The 20,540-nt window shown below is 44.8% G+C and overlaps 1 protein-coding gene across 1 annotated transcript; it reads right to left on the reverse strand.

Annotated features, from left to right (window-relative positions):
- Positions 1 to 8,715: 8,715 nt before the first annotated feature.
- REST (RE1 silencing transcription factor) lies at positions 8,716 to 20,233 on the reverse strand (the record flags this gene model as incomplete). Its single annotated transcript, XM_082482315.1, has 3 exons — positions 8,716 to 10,575; positions 13,669 to 13,752; positions 19,333 to 20,233. 3 exons carry the CDS (start codon positions 20,231 to 20,233, stop codon positions 8,876 to 8,878), a joined length of 2,685 nt encoding a protein of 894 aa, XP_082338441.1. The 3' UTR covers positions 8,716 to 8,875.
- Between the last annotated feature and the right edge of the window lie 307 nt (positions 20,234 to 20,540).

The raw sequence follows: 20,540 nt of genomic DNA on the forward strand, positions 1-20,540 counted from the left end.
CTGCGCTGCTGTACGTCTGGGAAAGGCACAACATGAAAGGCAAACAGCTCCGCATGCAGAAGGAGTGACTGGAAAACCTGCCTCTGTTTTCATGTCCAGGGGCTGGACATGAAAAATCTCAGCCAAGGCAAGTGATTGGTGTAGCAGACCCCCTGGTTTTTTTGGGGGGGAAAAGCCTTTTCGCGAGGTTGGGTGGGTTCAGGGGGTGCCGGAGGTGTATCCAGGAGAAAAGGCTTGCTGCCAACATGGGGAGGTGTGGGGAGGAGGCATGCAAGGCTCCTGTGCCCAGCATCCTTTCGTCGCCAACCCTGACATGCAGGTGGTGAGCCAGGGCAGCGCTGGGACTTGGCGTTGGGCAGGTGTTGAAGGGCTTTTGCAAAAGCTGCGCTGCGCCACGAGAGCAGCGGCCAGCTACTGACAGCCCTAGTCGGGAACAAAAATGGGTGCTCTGGACAGATGCTAAACCTCAGCAGGTAGGAGGTTGTAATGTGGAAGCAATTAGTGCCTCAATGAAAGCATAGACATGCCTTTTATGAGCTCCCAGGGCTGAATTACACCAGAGCTGAAGACCTGCTTGGAAATGCTTCTCAAAGGCAGGGTTCATGTCTGGTTTATGCCAAGGCAGCCTGAAAGGTAAGACAGTTTTTACCGTGCCTGTGGACAACGGCTAATTTCATTTTAGAACAGGAGCCAAAAGCAAAGGCGGTTTGAGTCTGTGTGCAAAACTGAGGCATAAGGAGAGGGCTGGGAAGGTCCAACCCCCTGGGAAGGTCTGCTCTTCACCCAGCGTGCACTGGCAGGGTGCAACCACTTAGAGCTGCTCCAGAAGAGCGTAATCAGCAGAACTGTTCAATTTGTTGGAGAACTGCCTAAAAAAACCCAGCTGATGGCTTAGGATGAGGTGGTTCAAATAGAGGTAAAATCCTACAGAAGGACAGCTTTGAAGGTCTAACAGCTAAAGCTGGCTGGCAATGCCTTTGAGCCGGTGGGGAGGGGGTGGGTTGCAGCACCCAGGGGTGTTTGTGTCCCTGGTGGGGGGTGACCCCCGGCTTCCTGGTCAAGCACGGAGCTGGGCTGGGAGCAGGGCAGCGTGGCAAGCAGAACCGGGACAGGCAAGGGGAGGGCTCTGCATCTCCCCGCCACTCTGCAAGCAGGGACGTGCCGCCACAGCCGGGAGCCCGTGGGTTGGTTTGCTTTGGCATGTGTCCCATGTGGCGCCAGCTCACCTCCCTCCTCAAAAAAAAAAAAAAGTAAAAAAAAAAAAAGTGGTTTCCTTTCCCTGCCCAGTGGCTATTCCCTTTTCTGAGCTGCTCATGGCAGGGGACTCCCAGCCTAGGAAAATGGCTGCTGTTTTTCGTGGCAAGAGCAGAACAAATCCTATGTAAAGGCTGAAATTTTGCCCACTGTTAACCTTCCCAAAGTAGGGGAGCGGTGCATTGGGCCGGGAGCCTAATGGACCAGAGGTTTCAAGCATCTGCTTCCTGCTGATTTTCCTGTGATTCACAGCTTGTAATTCCCCACAAACTCCCCTCACCAGCAACTGTCTTCACTGATCTTGTAGCTAAACTTCTGGGGTTGCCCAACATGATTGGTACTGGAGGAGACACTTGATGGTGGGGCCGTGTCCCGGTGGTGCATTGAATTGACCTGACCTGTCCTGGCGGTTCCTCTGGTGGCAGAGGAGAGCTGCGTCCATGCAGGTCAGCTAGCAGCATCCTGAAACACTGGGGGGAATTTTTGACCTGCTGCTGTTGAGGATGAGTTGGTGGTAACATCCCATGCCACATATTGGGTGCCACAGTGTGGCTCTAGCCACATCTTTGAATTATTCCGTGCCTCAGGTCTCCAGTCGGGCCTCACCAGGCAGCACTTAATCAAGAAAGAGGAGAAAAAGAAAGAAAGAAAGAAAAGCCCTCAAACAATCAGGGTTATTCTGTCCAGCTCAGAACAGACCCAGGGCTCAGTCCCTTTTTGGAAGGAGCAGAGCCCGTTATTAAAACCAGGACACCCAGCACAGAGATGGGAAAGGAGCTCAGCATTCTTTCTGGTTTTTCTCCATGATTGTAGGGCTCAGGGATGTTGAAAAGACAGTGCAAGCGGCCAGGCCTGGTCAGAGGGCAGGGGAGCAGGCGCTGTGCTGCCCACACACGTTGGCTGGGGAGTGCGTGCCACGCCGCGAGTGTGGGGTGCGTGCCTGTGACCCCCCCTGCTGTGTGTTAGGTGCTGTGCCGTGAGCGCGTGCTCCTGAAACCTCCACTTAGAAATTACTGCCCCTTGGCCGTTTAACCTCCTGAGTTGCTGCTGAAAGCAGCAGGCACTTGCGTCAGCACGCGGGAGGTGGTCAACATCCCAAGGTGTTGCTGATGTCCCTGTTCCCCACATCCCTACTGAGGGACTGGCAACCACCTTCCCACTCGACTCTCTGCCCCAACTCTCCTTTGTCTGTTTGTGGTGGAAACAAACCCAGGCGCAAACCTCACCTGTCCCCTCACCTCCAGCACAGCCTCTGCTGCAGGCGACAGCAGTTTGGGTGCTCTGACCTATACAGGGCGAAAGGAGACCAAGGATGGCCCCTTTGACTGGCCCGTGGGCAAGGGACAGGTTCAGCTGCCTGGCTCGAGCCCGAGGGTGCCAGAGCACCGCCAGAACACTGCCTTGGCTGCAGGTCTGGTGCTTCCAGCAAAGGAGGGAGATGCAGGGAACTCAATTTACCTAGTTTAAAAATAAAACCTGGCCAAGGGAAGGGTTTTTCCCTTCTAGAATTACATTTTCCTGTGTGTAGGTTATACATGAAACAAGGTAAAGCCACTTGTGTCAGCGTGCCTAAGCTTTCAAAACAAGCAAACAAAAACCAACCACCAAACCAACATCAGGAACCGAGCATTTTGCTTCCTTCAGAGCATCAGCAAAGCCCGAGTGTGGCAGCTGAATTAAGATATGAGCTTGCTCTGTCCCCACACAAGCCAGCAGGAAGGTAAGTCATCCCCCACTTGAGCTAACTCACCTTTTGGGCATCTCGGTGTGTGGGCAGGAGCTCACACTGCCCTGCAAAGCACTGTGGGGCCATGCACTTTGTGTCAGCTACCCAGTTCTGTAAAAAAAAAAAAAAAAAAAAAAAACCAAACAACTTAGTGTAAAGCAGCTGCTAAGCATTTTTTTTCAGCCTGGCAGGTTTTATCCGGGTTTTCTAGCAGGAAAAAACTAGTGGGTTTTCTGCCAAGGTGCAAGGAGCTAGTCAAATATAAGGATGACCTGACTGCAGGTTTACGGGAAAACTGGTTTCTCCCGTTGCCAGCCCACCTGTGTCCTCTCATTTCAGCTAGCTTGTCCCCAGAAAGCTATGCTGGGGGGGGGGGGGGGGCAGCACTGGCTGGTGATACAAAGGGCAGGGCCTCCTCTATCGATCCAGTTTGAAATCATTAACTCACACAGGACAGGCAAAGAGGCACACAAGTACCTATGAGGACAAGCTGAGAGAGTTGGGGTTGTTCAGCCTGGAGAAGAGAAGACTCCAGGGAGACCTTATTAGAGGCCTTCCAGTACCTAAAGGGAGTCTACAGGAGAGCTGGGGAAGGACTTTTTACAAGGGTATGTAGTGATAGGGGGAGGGGGAATGGCTTCAAACTGGAAGAGGGTAGATTTAGATTAGATATTAGAAAAATTTTTTGCTCTGAGGGTGGTAAGGCACTGGAACAGGATGCCTGGGGAAGTTGTGGATGCCCCATCCCTGGAGGTGCTTAAGGCCAGGCTGGATGGGGCTTTGAGCAGCCTGGTCTAGTGGGAGGTGTCCCTGCCCATGGCAGGGGGGTTGGAACGAGATGATCTTCAAGGTCACTTCCAACCTAAACCATTCTGTGATTCTACCCAGCACCTGCCATCTCTACGCCACGCTCTCAGAGTGTCTCCCCTCCAGCCCATGGGCAGGCTCGGGTACCACTCCTGTTCCTGGTCCTTACACTGGCTTCACCATAAGCTGCATAGACGCTGGCTACAGGACTTCAAGGGGAGCAAACCCAATCCTGCCCCTTACCCAGGTGGTGACAGCCCCTGCTAGCCCGCAGCCCTCCAAGGCTGTGTCCCGTGGTAGTGGTGCACCCTGCTCTTTGCTGCCTGGCTACTAACTGCACGGCTCCAGAGCCCAAATTCCCGTCCACTTACTAAGATGACTCCCAGGGGGCACCTTCTATGAGAAAACGTTTAATCAGAGGAAACAAAAGTTCACTTCTTACTCTTCTAGGAGCGCCCCAAATTGTTCAAAGCTGCAGCAGCTGCGTATACAACTACCCCCACAAGTTCATCAAATAAATGTCTTGATCCCTTGGCAAATAGGAATTGTTCTGCATTAGCTTAGCAGGAGGTAAGAATGACCGAGCCCTAGAAGGCTGGTTAGCGTCATGGGCTTAACCAGCTCAGGTTTTCAAAAAGGGCCAGGCTGGCAGAGAGATGAAAAGTCACCTTTGCAAGCTATATTGGACTCCACAGCTCTCAAGACATTTTGAAAATCTATATAGACAGTATCGTAGCCGTAGGGATAAGGGGTGACCTCATTTTTATAAATCTACTGTTAATTCCCCAAATGAGACAGCACCAGAGACCCATTTGGAACAGGAGGAATTGCCACCTGCATTACCTCTGAAAGTCCAATTCAAAATCCGCAGCCTCCATCAAGTTGCATTTCTCACGTGGCAGGGAATATGCCATCGGGCCTGTCCTGCCAAGTCACAGATAGGTACAGCATGAAGCGTGGACCTTGTCCGTACGCATGATCTCCCACCTTGCGTCCTGCCCTCACTGAAGCGGGCAGGGAAATGAATGCAGCGTGTTGAAATGGAAAAAGAACGTATTTCTGGAGCTGTTGTCCCTGTCCGCAGTCAAGTCTGTGTGTGCACACAGAGGGCATCTCTGTACTGGCTCCCCCAGACCTGCTGGCTTGAGATCGTGTAGAGCTCTGTCAACGATGCTTGTTCTGCTCCCGCCTTTAGTTACAAAGGGCTTTCGTAAGCCATCAATAACTGGAAGATAGAAGCCGCAAGTTCCTTAATAGAGTTTATTTAATCATAACTATGCTTAGGAAAATACACTTGTAAGGGTTAATATAATGCAATTTAGTTTAACTTTATACTACATTTTGGACAAAAGACTTATACATGTTTTAGGTAAAAACAGGATGTATGATCTGGCTTGTTGTACATCTATTACAAACATAGAAAAAACTGTCATGCACTACAGTAGAGAGAGCATGAAAAAAAATTACCTTTGGTTTAATTCAGAGAATACAAGTATTGCACTGTAAAAAGCATCAAACATGGTGCAACTAAACATCATAAACACGTTTCCATGCCAGCTTACAAAAGTTTGTTAGCTAGTGTAATTTTAGAGGGGGAAAAATATATGTACACATAGAACAATTCCATTAGCTATTTGGATTCTGTTAATATTGTATGCACGCCACATACCTACACAACTGACATTCAAGAAAACTCTTGAATTTGATTTAATACCTTTCAGCTACATTAGATCTCTTGAAATCAATGACGTTACTGTATCTTAACTGGCCTGTCAGTTGTCAAACATTCTTCTTTAAACGACTACAGTTCCAGCCTAGATCATCAAAATCCAGAAATAGCAATTACAATACCAGGGATTATTAATGCCTAGCTACCCACATCTACATCATTTCTCAGGGCAGTTGTTTTGAGTGTACAGATTCTTACAGCAAAAGCCCAGAACACCACGTTGCTCAACCAAGGGCTGGCAGTGTAGGGGCATCGTTGTGCTAATCCTTCCAACCACATATCAGAGGTTGAACGCTCGTACAGGTATTATTGCCAAGAAACACAAAAATGCTAGCATTGGCAAAACCAACACAAAATAATTTAGGAATATTGAAAAAGACAAAAAAGAAAAAAAAAAAAAAGACATTGTTTAAAGGGAGATACAGCAATGTAAGACCACCGTATACGGTGGGTTACCTGACCTGCACCCCCCCCACCCCTCCCAAATACTCAGTATTAGCAATGTCTAACATTTTAGGTACACATAATGCATTACATCCTTGCTGCTTTACCACAACTTACTCCCAAACCTTGATCTTAACCAAGCAGAGAATTCCGACACAGTTCTGCACCAACATTAGGTATTTCAGGACACTTTTGATGGGTCTCAGAAAGAAGAATCAACTTTTCTTCTTCTTAATATGTTAATAAATTATTTTTAGTTTCTAATCTTGTGGTAAGAAACACTGCCGAACAGTAGCCGACCGTCGTCTTCAAAGAGTTCTTGTCAGATCAAGCATTGAAACCTTGACCACTTCCCAGAAATGTGCAGCAGAGTATCTCAGAGAACCACATCTTTGTTTTTATCTCATAGAGAGAGATTTAAAGTCAGTACACCATTATTTTCATTTAAAAACAAACGAGAAAAATTATCAGGCCAGTCCACAAATTTATTTATCCACATAGCTAAAGTCCTTGAAGTCTCTCACAAGATGGCAAAGGCTCTTCGCAAGGATATGAAGGGAGCTATAAAACCTCTACACAGTACCAGAATTTCCAGCATCTGCTCACATAACTCACAAATGGTGGCAACATTTATATAGAAAGGAAACACTACTATGAAGAAAAAAAATACATCTAAGACTATTACAACTGGTTGTTTAGGAAAACAATTCAACTCGGTTTATTTTCTTAACATTTAACATAAATATAGTTGCAACTTGATCTTCAGTTGACAATGATTGTCACAGCCAAGGTAAGGATTGAACACTATCTAAGCAAACAAAAACTCACTATACATTATACAATTTATTTCTGCCACGAGGGATGCCTTCCCTCTCAAATCTTTGGCCTCCTATTACCAATCTCTCCCAAAAGCAGAAGCAATGTAGCATTGGTGCTCTCTATTCATTCAAGGCAGTGGGTTGGTCTGGAGGGGGAGATGACACGGGGACACGCAGAGAAGGACAGGGTTTACTCCAGAGCTTACACTGAGAGTATTTGTCATGAAGTGCTCTGACAAATACAGTCTGAGCTCCTCAGCTCCACTCCCCACTCTCCAAATGACACCTGCCTCCAAATTTTCTCCCTTGGAGTTGACCACCAGAGAAGCTGCTCCCAACTGCTCCCACTGAAAAGGCAGCTAATGACAGCCAGAAGAGTGCACAGATGGGACTGGAGGGTTTCCTGTGTCCCTGCTGGCTGGGATTTTCTTTACATTTTGCCACTGGTTGGCTACAAGCAGTGAGTCTGCAATCTCTCTTGTGTTTGTGTGTGCCAGAAATTAAATCTGTTTAGAATTAAAAAATCCTGGTATTACATGTAGACCTGAGATGACAGTATGATCACTTAGGTGTTTCTCTCTGCGTGGAAGCAGGATGACTTTATTAAATGCAACTTGAATGAATAAGGAGCAGGAATTCCTACAGTTTTTAATGCCAGGTTTGTTGCTTACCAGTTGATGTATCTTTATTTGTTTTTTTGGTGTGTGAGATGTTAGACTTTGATGAACCATACTTATATCAGTGCTACTATATTTTTTTAAGCTCATAAAGTTGGACTGCTGTCTACCACAGAAATGAAAAGGGGAGGGAGAAAAAAAATCATCTGAACTTGCAGAATTTGCAGACCGTTTCCACTGAGAGTGAGTATTTTCCTGTCTGGTGATCCCAAATTATAAATTAGAATTTATTACTCTGTATGTGTATTCAAAATAGCAGAAGTGGCATTTCCATGACAAAAAAAAAAAATCCTGTAAAATAGTGTTTTGAAATTGCATTGGTATCCTTTTGCTCAAGAACAATACAATTTTAAAGCCAGTCAAAAATATATAGCCAAGCACTTCATAATATCAGCAACTTCATGCACAACTAATAATACCCCAGGAAAATGAGAAAAATCTGCAGTAAAGAGCATCACAGAAAACTGTCACAGGAAACTGTCCCATGGTAAGCAACGAATCTGAACGTTTCCAAATAAAAAAAAAAAAAACTTACACAAACAAAACCAAACATGCATATATAAAGTGTACACGTACTGCTCAAGCGCTATTCCTAAAGGATTAAACTGCATAGGTAAAAATCAAAAACAATGTGCAATATTTTAAGCCCTTAAAGCACAATCAAAAAAAAAAGGCAGAAATTAAAAATAACAAACTTGCTCCCCCACAACAAAGCCAATTATATATCATAGTCATTAAGATATTAATCAAGACAGAGGTTCTCCAATCAAAAGTTGGAAGGACTACTCCCAAATTTTGGCTCACCATTCATGCTTAGGGGATCTGAAATGTATGTTCACAATTATAATTATCTTAAACAGTTATGTTCATCACTAGCCAACTTTGATTTGTTTTACAAAGTGCTCTTTTATGTAATAGAAGCTATCTTCCTGGTAGAAAAACCATCAAGTAGTTTAACACTTTGAAAATCAAGACATATCAAGAAGAACTAAAAAAAAGGGGGGGGGAAAGAAGAGGGAAGAGAGAGAGAAGGAGTTGGCTGCTAGAACAAAAAGCAATTAATGCCAATGGCTCTAATAACATCCAACTTGTGTATTGGTAGCTACAGTCTTATTCCTAAAAATTTATAAAGGAATTGCATAAGCTAACAGACTAGAAGCTTACACTGACTTTAAAGGACACAGCCTTATACACCCTACGTGCCTTCTCTAACAAAGAGATCCAATAGTTAATGAGTTCACCATTACACAAAAGGTCAAAAAATATTTTCAACTTAAAAAAACAAAACAGAACAAAAAAGCCAACAAACCAATGCAGATACTAAAGCAAACCGTGCTTTTTAAAAAAAAGAATCTACAATATCTGTACATAAGCTGTATAAGATCTTACAAAAGACGATTCCCCCAAACCACAGCTACTTCTACTCCTGCCCTTTTGTTGCCTTCTCAAGATAATAGACATTGACTAAGTGGCGATTGAGGTGCTTGCTGTATTCACCTTCCTTTTTAAATGAGCGGTCACAAAAAATGCACACATAGTTCTCCTTGGCCACTGTGTTGTTTGCAGCTCCTTGTGACGTCTTTGGACTTGTTTCCTCTTGTACGGAGCGAGTGCCATTTAACCCCGAGTCATCACTGCCTTCTGATATGTTGTCACTTATGTCACTGCCTTCATGGCTGTGGATGCCCTCATCCTCATCCATTTCCTGAGATTCATTCACTGCTGTGTTATCCGGAGATGATAAGGCCAGAACTACTTTAGGGCTTTGAGTACACCCTTCTGGGGGTGCAGGTGCCAGCACAGCACCTCCTGTTGGCTCTGTCGCTGGCAGGCACGTCTTAGTCAGGTCCACTGGGTCGGAGTTACTCACAGTTTCTGCCACACAGGTTTCCTCTGGCTCCTTCTCAGGAGCCAGTCCTGATACCACATCCATGGGCACATCCAAGTTTTTTTCAGAAGACACTTCGTGGGAAGATTCCTCAGCGCAAGCATCTTCCCTTCTGTCCGCCTTTCTCTCCTCCTTTTCACCAACAGTGTCTTCGCTGTCTCCTGCTGCAGCAGGCATTTCTTGGTCCTCTACCTCAGCTTCTGTGTTTGCACCCTCAGCTGGCAGACAAAGCTGCCCTGGGTCTTGTATGCAGCCTCCTTTGGGATCAGTGCTCTCCCCCTTGAGAGCATGGCCACCATCATTGTTTAATGCAGCTGTGTCAGTAGGATCTTGCTCCTTCTGGTCTCTGCCCCCAGCGTCAGGCTTCACGCATCCATCCTCTTCTGTGATAGGACACTCGTCTGGCATCTCCTCATCCTCGATCTTCTCCTGATCGAGTTTACTGCTTTTCTTACTGTGCTTATTTTTCAGAGCTTTCTTTTTTCTGTTTTTCTTGAGGCAAAAATTTTGCTTTTTAGGCTCCTCCTCTGGTACAACGTCACTTTTCTGAGCTTCCTGGCAGTCTCTGGGTTTAGTTTCCACTTTCTTTTTCTTTTTCATTAGTGCGGAGGTATCATTTGCAGGCTCTTGCTTTGAGGAAGTTACTTCAGCCTCTGCCTTTCTTTTGATCTTCTTTGTTTTACATGTTTTCTCAGTATTTTTCTCAGTTTTAATGTCCACCTCCTTGTTTTCTGAAGCCGATTTCCGACTTCTGGTTGTCACCTGGCCTGCAGAAACATTGCTCGTTGGCTTCTTTTCCTTTGCCAAATTATCTTTTTTCTCCACTTTCACAATTTTCTCAGTTTTCTTTGCAGCTGAATCCCCTTTTGTTTGTTCCTTCTCCACTTTGTCATTAATGCTTTCAGAAAAGTCAGCTTCACTCTTTTTTGTCCGTAGCTTCACCTTTGAAACATCCATAGTGATGTCAGAACAATCAGGATGCCTGGATTTGATGTGATACTGCAGGTTACATTTTTTAGATGCTGCATAATCACAAACAGGGCAAAGAAACTGGCGCGGATTGACGTGGAGCTCAACGTGCTTTTTGAAATTGCTGCGGTCAGCTGTTTTGTAGTCACAGTGTGGGCAAGTCAGAGGCTTCGGCCCATTGTGAACCTGCCTTGCGTGACGAGTTACTTCATGCTGGTTTGAGGCCACATAGCTGCACTGATCACATTTGAATGGCTTCTCACCTAAGGAAGGAAGGGCGGAAGGGAATGATGGTGATTATTAAGCATGGGGGGGTCAGGGGGGAATCGCTTCCCACTAATACAGATACGGAAATATGAAATTCAAAAAGAAAAAGAAAAAATTATCCATGCGCCTTTAAAATTAAGTAAAATCAACATAAGAAATCCACGAGTCACAAACACATTCACAAGACACCAAGAACAAAATACAAAAAAGAGAGAAGGGGGAAGGGTTGGGACGAAGGGGATCCAAAACCAAACAAGCAGTAACAATGTCACAGGTTCTGGCTATGTATGCATACATACCGGCAGAGATCTCTCTACAGTAATATTACCAAATGGAATCCATACCCAACTGGTCCATTGAATGCATTGTAGAAAAATGGAAATGTTAACATTTGATGAATAGCAGTTTCACACAAACGTTTCAAAAAAGTCCAACTTTACACAGATTTAGCATACTTCATGTTTGCATTGAAAAGGAAATGAGGGAAAAAAAGCTAGCAAAACCCAGAGCATGTGAAGGGACACAGTGCTCAGATGATCTTTATCTCTGATAATTCAGTTCGCTGTTACAGTGTCTCAAACACATGACATATTGGCTGCAGACTACTCTTCCCGAGCCAACCAAATGCAGTTCAAACCCATCATGTTACTACTGAAATCTGCATTTACAGTTTTGCAATGACTCTTGCAGAAGTGTTCCTGAAATGTTCGGCTTAGTGTATGCTGCTGCACCAGAAGTGGCTTTCCATTTACACATCAAAGCAAACAGGAAAAACACTTCTAGTGCAACAACTCAAGTCCAGAAATACTTTAAGAACATCTGTCCATGTATAAATTCAGCTGAGGAACCGGGGATGCTCCCAAGCTCTGAACCAGCATCTCAAAACTGACCTGCAAAACTAATGCATGCCACTTCCCAAATACGCTGAAAATCCACTCCAGCCCCTTCTGCTGACGGTACAATAGTACTTCTCCCATCCCTGCAACCTGCTGCCCTGATACTGCCCATACTCATGCTGCTCCTCTGCAGCACGACTCAGGAGACCAGAGCAGCCTGCATTGAAGATAAAGTCACTGTGACTGTGGGGTGTGTGTGTTAGCCACACGGCTGATCTGCAACGCCCTCACAAACTTCAGAAAAGGCTGTGCTGCCTCACTGGCAGGAAGGATGGGGACACTTGTTTAAAAGTCTAGATCATTTCATGTCTGACTGCAGCATCTTTTTATTATTTAAAGAAGGGTTATTTTGATTCCCTACCATCTTAGCATATCATCTTTCCTTCTTTCCTTTTTCCCCCCACTTCCTGGCAACATTTTCCACAAGTTTAAGCTTCATGTGCTTCACTGGTCATCCTTCTTGCCTACACTTCAAGGAACAGTTCCATATTACATACAGTGAGGACAAGAACAGCCTCTCTCTTACATGCACTTGAACAAGCACAGAGTGCCCAGAGGTGGCTGCAACAGGGTAACTCAAAGGTTATATGTGATGAGTTTGTGTTCATCACATCCTCTAAATCCAGGGGGTTTGTTGCACAAGTGGAAAGGACATGTACCAAGATGGCTACAATACAGCTGCAGTTATGAAGTAGGCTCTAAAGCACTGTCATTCACTGTGTGACATTTGAAGAAAGCTCCAGCACAAGTTTGCCTTAAAAGACCAGCCTGTGAACTGCAGGAGTCCAGAAATTGCCACAGAAAAGGTTCACCTGCCCAGGCAATGTGGCAAGACACGCAACAGACGTTACGAGAGCTATTAATAAAACACCCCTGATAGCAAGAGTCCCATGTCCACTCCTACTTCTGTCAGCACAGCTCACACCCACCCTCCCAGACCTTTAAGGGCCAAGGACAGATCCCACTCCTCACCTCCTTTGGATTTGAGACTTCCTTGCACAAACAAGGGGAGAATTAAAATGTTCACGACATGGTTTCCAGGCTCAGTATTGGCAAAACTATTTGCAAATTCGCGTTTAGCCGAGATTCAGCCAAAAATTATTTTTGTTTCTGGAACCAGAATATTTCATTCACAAAATTCTCAAACCAAAATACTGGTACGTTATTTTGAAGCTGGCTATTTTTAATGGGTCGAAATTCCCCCTCCACTACACTTAAAACTGCCTCCCTTCTGGTTTCACTTAAAAGCCTCATCTATTGAACTTGAAAGAATTACTGTTCAGGAGACTTGCACTACTTTTTGCTAGAATTAGGAATTCATCTAGGTCTGGTCAATTCAGATGTTAGCAAACCAAAAGCACAGTCTGAGATCGACCTGAGCTCCCCTAGGAGGGTCACAAAGAACAACTGTGTTGGTGTCTAGCATGCCTATGCTGTTACAAGTCACAAAAATGCTATTAATTCATCCAAAAAGAGATTTGCAAGAGAAAGAGAGCAGGAGATCTTTGTAACACCACATCTTATGACCAGTAATGGGAAACAAAGGCTAATGAAAATTGCTAATTTGGCTATTAGTGCCACAAGACCAAGTTGCTTGTGAACACCCTCCGAGTTTGCTCTTTTCTCCTCTGTGTTTCCTTGCCATAAGCAGACACTATTTTGCATCTTTCTGTAATACTAACCAAAAGCTACATTTCCCTCAGAACCCCTGGATGAGACAAGATCACAGACATTTCAGGGAAGACTCTCAGCTGCTCAGAATTTTTCCAGCTTCGTTGATTTGAACTGAATTATGGCAGCAGACAGAAGACAAGAATCTGCTCCTGTATCATCACAATGTTGTATTTGCTACTACATTACTAGGACTACTAGAGCAGCCATGTGAACCTCAGAATACATCTTGGAGGGTAAAAGGGAAAGGAAAAGATATATTCCCCTGTTATCACTTTTATTAGTGACACTTAGCATTTCCTTAGCAGGTAAAGGCAACCTGTTAAAACAGGAGCTAAAGCTCAGGCTGTACTGGATGAGATGACATCTCACACAGAACTGGGCAGCCTGCAATAAGTGGCCCTGCTTGAGCAGAGGGGCTGAAACAGATGACCTCCAGAGGTCCCTGCCAACTTCAACCATGCCGTGATTCTGTGAACCACCCCCTTTTCCTGAGCCATGCTGCTGCTGCCCCTTACCAACCTGAGTGGGTGCGCATGTGCCTGGTTAAATGGGTCTTCTGAGAGCTGGAATAAGGACACATAGCACATTGATAGGGTCGCTCTCCTGCAAAAACAAACAGCAAATTAGTTAGTGAAACACAGCTGATTCCCAAACTTGGCTACTGAGCCACACATGTGAGGCTGTCACAGATCCCCAACTTGTATTTGAGGGCACATTACCTCTCAGCAAAGGGTCACAGTGAGAATCATATGCCCGAGATGGACATGCAACATGTCATGCTTTATGAACGAGGGTAGTGAAGGGGCAGAGTATGTCTATCTGAGGTCAGATGGTAACTTCAGGCAAAAGGTGATGATGACAGCCACCTTTAGGAAGCCCTAAGCCACCAGAGCTGACTTTCCTACAGTATTTTCTCCCAGCACTCAGAAGATGCACAAAAGACACAGAACCTGTAAGAAACTAGGTATGTTCTCGCTTCACATAACATCTTACCTGAAACCTCTGTGTTTAATTTGGATTAAGATGGGGAACAAACATCCAACCTGCATTTGCCAGAACACAAGCGCAGATCAAGACTGGGTTTCTACTTCCAAAGTTTTATTGGCAGCATGAAATTAGCTTGGAGCATGGAAAAGCATGATGCCCTGCTCAGTGAAACTATGCTGCTAGCAAAAGCTCAAGTGTAGCAGCAACATTTATTTTGAAGACTCTAATCCCTCTGCCTGCAGAGTTATTGTTTCTGGAGAACTAATGGAAACTAACCTGTCATAAATTAGGTCTCCACAAGGGACAGTTAGCTTGTGTAACTATCAGTACAATGATATTGAAAATCCTTTTCATGTGAAGACAAGCCCCAAATAATGGCAGTTAGTTTTAGAACTAAAGTCTGTTAGGCAGGTCCAGATAAGTACCAGGGGTGTTTGCCCCAAACTGCCAGCATAGCCAAGACACTGAGGCTGCCTGGTCTCCACTACAAGTTGTGAAAACACTTTTTAGTGTCAGGTGGATACGCCCAACAGAAGAGGGGAGTGAAGTTTGGGAGAGAAAAGTGACTCGGGTGTAATATTTATTCAAGTCACAGTCAGAATGACACTACAGCATTTTGCTACATCAGTTGAAGCATACAACCAACGTGCTCTCCAAATCACTGTGAGACCTGGACGTCAGCAAAAGCCCTGCATACAAGCTATTTGTTCACTTTCAGAGGCACAGCTCTCTCTGCAGCAGCAAAGACCTTCATCTGCCAGTATGTGATGTGAGGCTCCACTGCAGGCCTTTGCCAAAATAGCAGTAGAAGCAGTCTTTGTAATGCAGACTAATCCCACATTTCTTCCTCCCATGAAACATTTAAACTATCGTTCTTTATTAGATCAGCAGTTTAAAGGTAAATTCACCCTAACAACCGTAACCCCCCCCTTTCCAGTTAAAACAAGGTAGGAGATTGGTGCAATACACACAATAAAATTAAGTCACGTACAAGGGAGGGGTAAGCCTTTTGTTATAACGAGATGGTTTTGTTTTTAAATGACTCCTTACAATCTGAAAATGTGGTCAAAGGTCCTGGAATATTCAGTCATGTCTTCTTCCCATTACCTGAAATTTCATATATTTAAAGTTACCTATGACATTAGGAATGTGGAAAAGGCTTTCTTCTAGGTATTTTATACAGGGCACAACAACAAAATGTACTAGATTTAAAGTATGATGAATGCAACTAGTTTAAAATGTGTTATTGCCACTTGAGAATTACATGCCTGGCTACATTGTAAGGGCTGTTTTATAAAATGCTATTCCCCAAAGGATTTTTATTGTAATTTTACAGGCTCATTATATGCAAACAAGCCACCAAAAAAACCCCTCTCCACAAGACACTTAAAGAATAAGCCCCAACCTAGCAAAAGCTTAAGCAGGCACTTAACTCCCTGGAAATGAACAGGCAGACAGACATCAGTGAACAAATTTAAGATCGTGTCTTTATAAAGCTGTTCTTGCAATGCTATTAAAAGTTCTGTCTGCTTGAAACAAAACTTCTTCCATCAAACTTCCAACACAGTAGCAAGTAAGAAAGATCCCCTATGACAATCAAAATAAATAAATAACTAAAAATTACATCCCAGAGCTAAGCACTGAACGCTGGGACTGCCTGAAGTAGATGTCTTACACAGCCTTGCAGACAATTTTCAAATAAGTTTTCTAGAAATTGCTTCTAACAAGTAAAATGGAAAAAAGAGAACAATGCTGCACTGTCTTGTACACAGTATGGTTCCAGGATCAGCAGCGTGGAGAGTTGATGGGATAAATCAAGTCAAAACTTGGTCTAACATGTCTAATGAACACAAACGAGTCCGGGTAGATCTGTCCCTGACATAAAGGGTCCTTTCTGCACCATCAGCAAAGGAAGGGATGGCCCTGTACGTCTCCAGCCACCTCCTCCTGGGCAGCAGACAGGCCCTTACAGATGTAGCTCTCCCAGCTGACGAGCTTATGACCATCTGCAGGGTCCTTAAACCACCTCTCTGCCAGAGGTCCCCCATATTTGTCAGCAGCCTGCCACACAAGCACTGTCATAAGCTGCAAGGTATCTTCCAGTACAGTGCAGGTTCACGGAGGCCTGCCTTCCAACATGGACACAAGCAAGAGGCCAAGCAGATAACCTCTGCCTGCCTTCTCGTGGTCCCCAAACATGCCGAGGATCAGGATTTCTCCCACCATGCAAGGTACTGGCAGACAGTCCCCTTCCCTGCTCCTGGCCATGTGCTCTGGCATTTCTATGTGTCCTTAGTAAGTCGATTCAGTTCACTAATCAGCAGAAAACCTACCTGGGGAAGAGGAAAGGAATATTTTACTGCCATTTTAGTGAGCTGAATCAACCAGTCCCAGGATAGGGGGAGAAAACTGAGACTGCCTTTCTCCAGCAGCAGCAGAGCATTTGATCCTGTGAAACTGCACTCTGTACAGAGTCAGTGTTTCAGGAAACTGGATGGCTCAAACACAGCAGAATCCAATTATCTGCAGGGAGGCATTTTCCCACACAGAAAAAAAAAGCAGGTAAAGTACAAAAAATAGGAGAGAGAAAAAAGCATCTGTCCAGAATTACTTAACCTATTCGCAATCAGAAAACTAAAGAAACAAATAATTCCAACTTTCTTATTAAAATTCTGAAGCCATAAAATAGGAAGAAAATGCAGTATGTATGTGTATCCCTCTCATCTTTTTTCCAACAAATATTTTTCTTTAGTTTTAAATGAAAACTATAATCCAAGGATATTTTATATAATCCAAAGATATTTTAGTGTTATTCAGAGAGTTTTTATTAAATTCAGTGCTGTTATGTTAACAGTCTGCAAACACTTCTGACTGTAAAATATCTGTGGGTGTTTTTTGGTGGTTTCTGGGGGGTGGGTTCTTTGTTTGGGGAGGTGGGGGGGGTGTTGTGCATTGTGGTTTTGTTTGTGGTTTTTTAAGGCAATTGATTACACATTAATACCAGCAGAAACATTTAGCCTGGTGTATAAATCTACCTGCCAGTAGCTTATTCATTCTTCAAATACTCTTCCTTAAGATTTAACACTCTTCCCCACAAAACCAATGTTACTGGAAACAAGGCACATTCCTACATGAGTCTACTAACATATTTGAAAGTTTTTTCTCTAGTGAGAACTGGCTGAAAGATCTTAACTTTTAGGTAAGAGCTAGCAAAGAAACAACTGCTGGGGTGGACTAAAAAATGCTGAAATCATAATCACTCATATCAGCTTAATTAATGAAAAGACATGGCAAACCAAAGAACCAGAAGCCTTGATTGCACCACCACTTTTAAATGAGAAAAGAGGAACTGGACAATATCCTACATAGTTCAGCATGCTTGATTTTTTTTTTCTTTTCATTTTAATACAGTTCACTGGTAAATTGGTCAAATGCAGCGACAACAGAGTGCTTCCTCAGCAAATACGCTTTCATGGTTAGCTCCTGTAAAACTCAACAAGAGCTTTCAGAGATCAGAGGGGGGTCCTAATGTCATGTACAAACATAAGCAGGGATGAATTTAAAGTCGAGACAAATGTAAAACAGACAGGCACCACAGCATGGGCTCACATTTGGCCATGAGTTCCCCAGATGATTTATTTAGCTTTCTCCTATTACTTTGTCATTTTTACCTGGTCTCTTTCCTGTTATCTCCCACAATACACACAAAGAAAACAAACTGGAGGATAACCACACCATTTTCTTAACATCTCTCACAATAATCTTTGTTTACTTGTTTAGGAAAAAAATATTTAGACAGGACTGATTTTTAAACTGATGGTATTCTCTAAACAACAGCACGTGGCTATTGTTAAGAATATGTCTTAACGTACTAAAAATCCCAGCAGACCCTCCCAACCCCGTCAAAGCATGCTGACGAACACAAACTTCTGCACACTTGAGCTCAAGCCCAGCCCCGAGGCCGCCCAAGTCCAGCCCTCCCCTTCCAGACAGCTGCAGACAACTGAACTGAAGCCTCCAAACCATTCATGTCACTGCTGTGACAAAACATGACTTCAAAGGAGACATTCCCCAGTGTTTTGCTCAGCCAGCACAGCCTACAATAAAGGGGAACAGAGTCAGGTCAGCGCAGCAGAAGATGGTTAGCGAGTCTACCCTCTTCTCAGAAAGCCCTGACAAGGGGCAAATAAAGGCTTCCGAGAAGCTGCAGGAATGTTCTGAACTGCCCTCCTGCTTCCACAAAAGGGATCAGGAGGCAAAGCAACTGTACCTCACCGCCTGAAGAGGGGAGGTGGGTGTAACATCCCCTTGCCAGTTTTGGTCTTGGGCTAGAAAGGAGTCTCCAGTTTGGGTACGCTTCAGGACTCCCCATGTGAGAGGCTGGCAAGGCTTTGATACAAAGCAAGGAGTTTCCTAAACCACGGGCAGACCCAACGCACCCGACAGCAGTGACACCGAAGGTCCTCCAATTCTGCTTGGTATAAACCAGAGTAGAAAGGGGCCTCACGCTTTTCTTTGAGATTACAAACCAACATTAGGAGAAGACAGGACATCAGGCCAAAGGCTCCCTTGAGGGTTTCCTATAGGCCAACAGAAGCATGCGGCTGCTTCTGGGTACTGCAGTGATGCAGACCTTATTAAAAACGAGGCCCCTGTACATTAAGAGGAATTCATTCACTAGGAACACTACTCAGTGCTTATTCTGACTTGGTAGATGCTGGAGGGCTCCTACACATGTGTGTATCAGCTCGCTCGTCTCTGTAATTACCACTTAGTCAAGTTTCAGCTCAGTCTGAACGTACCATTTTCAAAACTACCTATGTGATTTAGGCAGCTTTTGTCAACCCGTTTGTTTTGTTTTTGCAGCACATCAGGCATTTGTGTTGTAGACCTTGACAATCATTACAGGCACACTATGTCATGCCCTCTTCAAAAAAATTAAAATTACTAAACGGGATGCTCTTCATCTCCTCTTGGGCCCCTGAAATTGAGAGATTTTCTCAGTCCTCTGCAGACTGGAGCTCAACCTAAATCCACACTTCCATGAGGCTACAACCTGGTAGCACTGAGATGAGAGAGCGCAGAGCTTTATCAGGGTGGAATGAACTTTGCAAACAGAAGACTCTGAGCTTGCTTCATTCATCACAGTTTCCCAGTACTCTTACCACACTTAAATCAAAAGGATGAAAAGCTTACCTGTGTGAGTTCGAATATGTTGAATATAATTGTTCTTCCTGTCGGAAAAATAGGAGCACTGTGAGCAGGTATACACTTTCCTGGGAAAATGATTTCTTAGGTGTTTCTTCCAGTGATATTCACTGACAGTAGTATAAGTGCATATGGTACACTTGTAGACTCTCTCATTTTCCCCTGCTTTGTTGTGGTGCTTCAAGTGAGCCAGATAGTGATCATATCTGTTAGTGTTATAGCCACAACGATCACAACGGATTGGGCCCTTAGAGAAATCCACCTCTTCTGCAGTGCAAGAGTCAGACTCCTTCACCTGGGCTTGCTTTTCTGCATTTTCTTCCACAAAGAATTTCTTAGCACTGTGAACCCTAATATGATGCACAAACTCCTCTTCAGATTCTGCCTCATACTGGCAAGGCTTACAACGAAACGGCTTACTCTTCAAGCTCTTACACTTGTCCTCTGTACTTTCTGGAGTACCCGGTGCTTCCAATGGGACATCTTTGTCTGCACTGGGAGTCTTAGGAGGGGGGCAAGCGGCTGCATCTTGGGTTTCCACACTAGGAACTTCAAGAGAGCTCAACTCCACATTTTCAGGTGTGTCGCGGTCACTCTCCGCAGCTTGGGTATCTTCCATACCCTCTCCATCGCTGTCTGAGAAGTTGCTGTCCCCCACTGTTTTCAGTTCTGCCATTTGCCTCTCTTCCCCAACCAGGTAATCGCAGCAGTTGCCATTAACTTCTCCCGTCAAGGCCACATTTGCCAACATAATGAGCTGAGGAGCTGCCAGCTCAGCTTTAGAAAGGTCGTGTAAGTCATACATGTCATTGGACAACGCCATACCAATATTAGAACTGCCAGGAAAGAGGCTGTTCCCACCAGACTGTCCCAGCACTTGGGTTGCCATGGCAGTAATTCTGTTGGAACAGAAAAGGAACACCTGTAAGCACCCGAGTTGCAGAAAAGCCTCCTCTGCCTTGTGCTGTCCAAGCAGCCCCCGCCCCAGGTAACACCAGAGGATTAACCCCTTTCGCTGCAGCACCGCGGGGCAGAACCCGGGGTCAGACACTTCCCCTGCTACCACAGGCCACGCTGGGCCTCGGGGGGCGGGCGGGGGAGACCCGTCCCCTTCCTCAAAAGAGCTACGTGTGGTGCAGGATCCCGCCCTGTGGAGGCCGGGAGGGGGGGTGGCACTGACAGCGGGGTCCCACGTC

This window comes from Vanellus vanellus (assembly GCF_965231255.1).
Source record: "Vanellus vanellus genome assembly, chromosome: 4".
In the NCBI taxonomy this organism is placed as follows: domain Eukaryota; kingdom Metazoa; phylum Chordata; class Aves; order Charadriiformes; family Charadriidae; genus Vanellus; species Vanellus vanellus.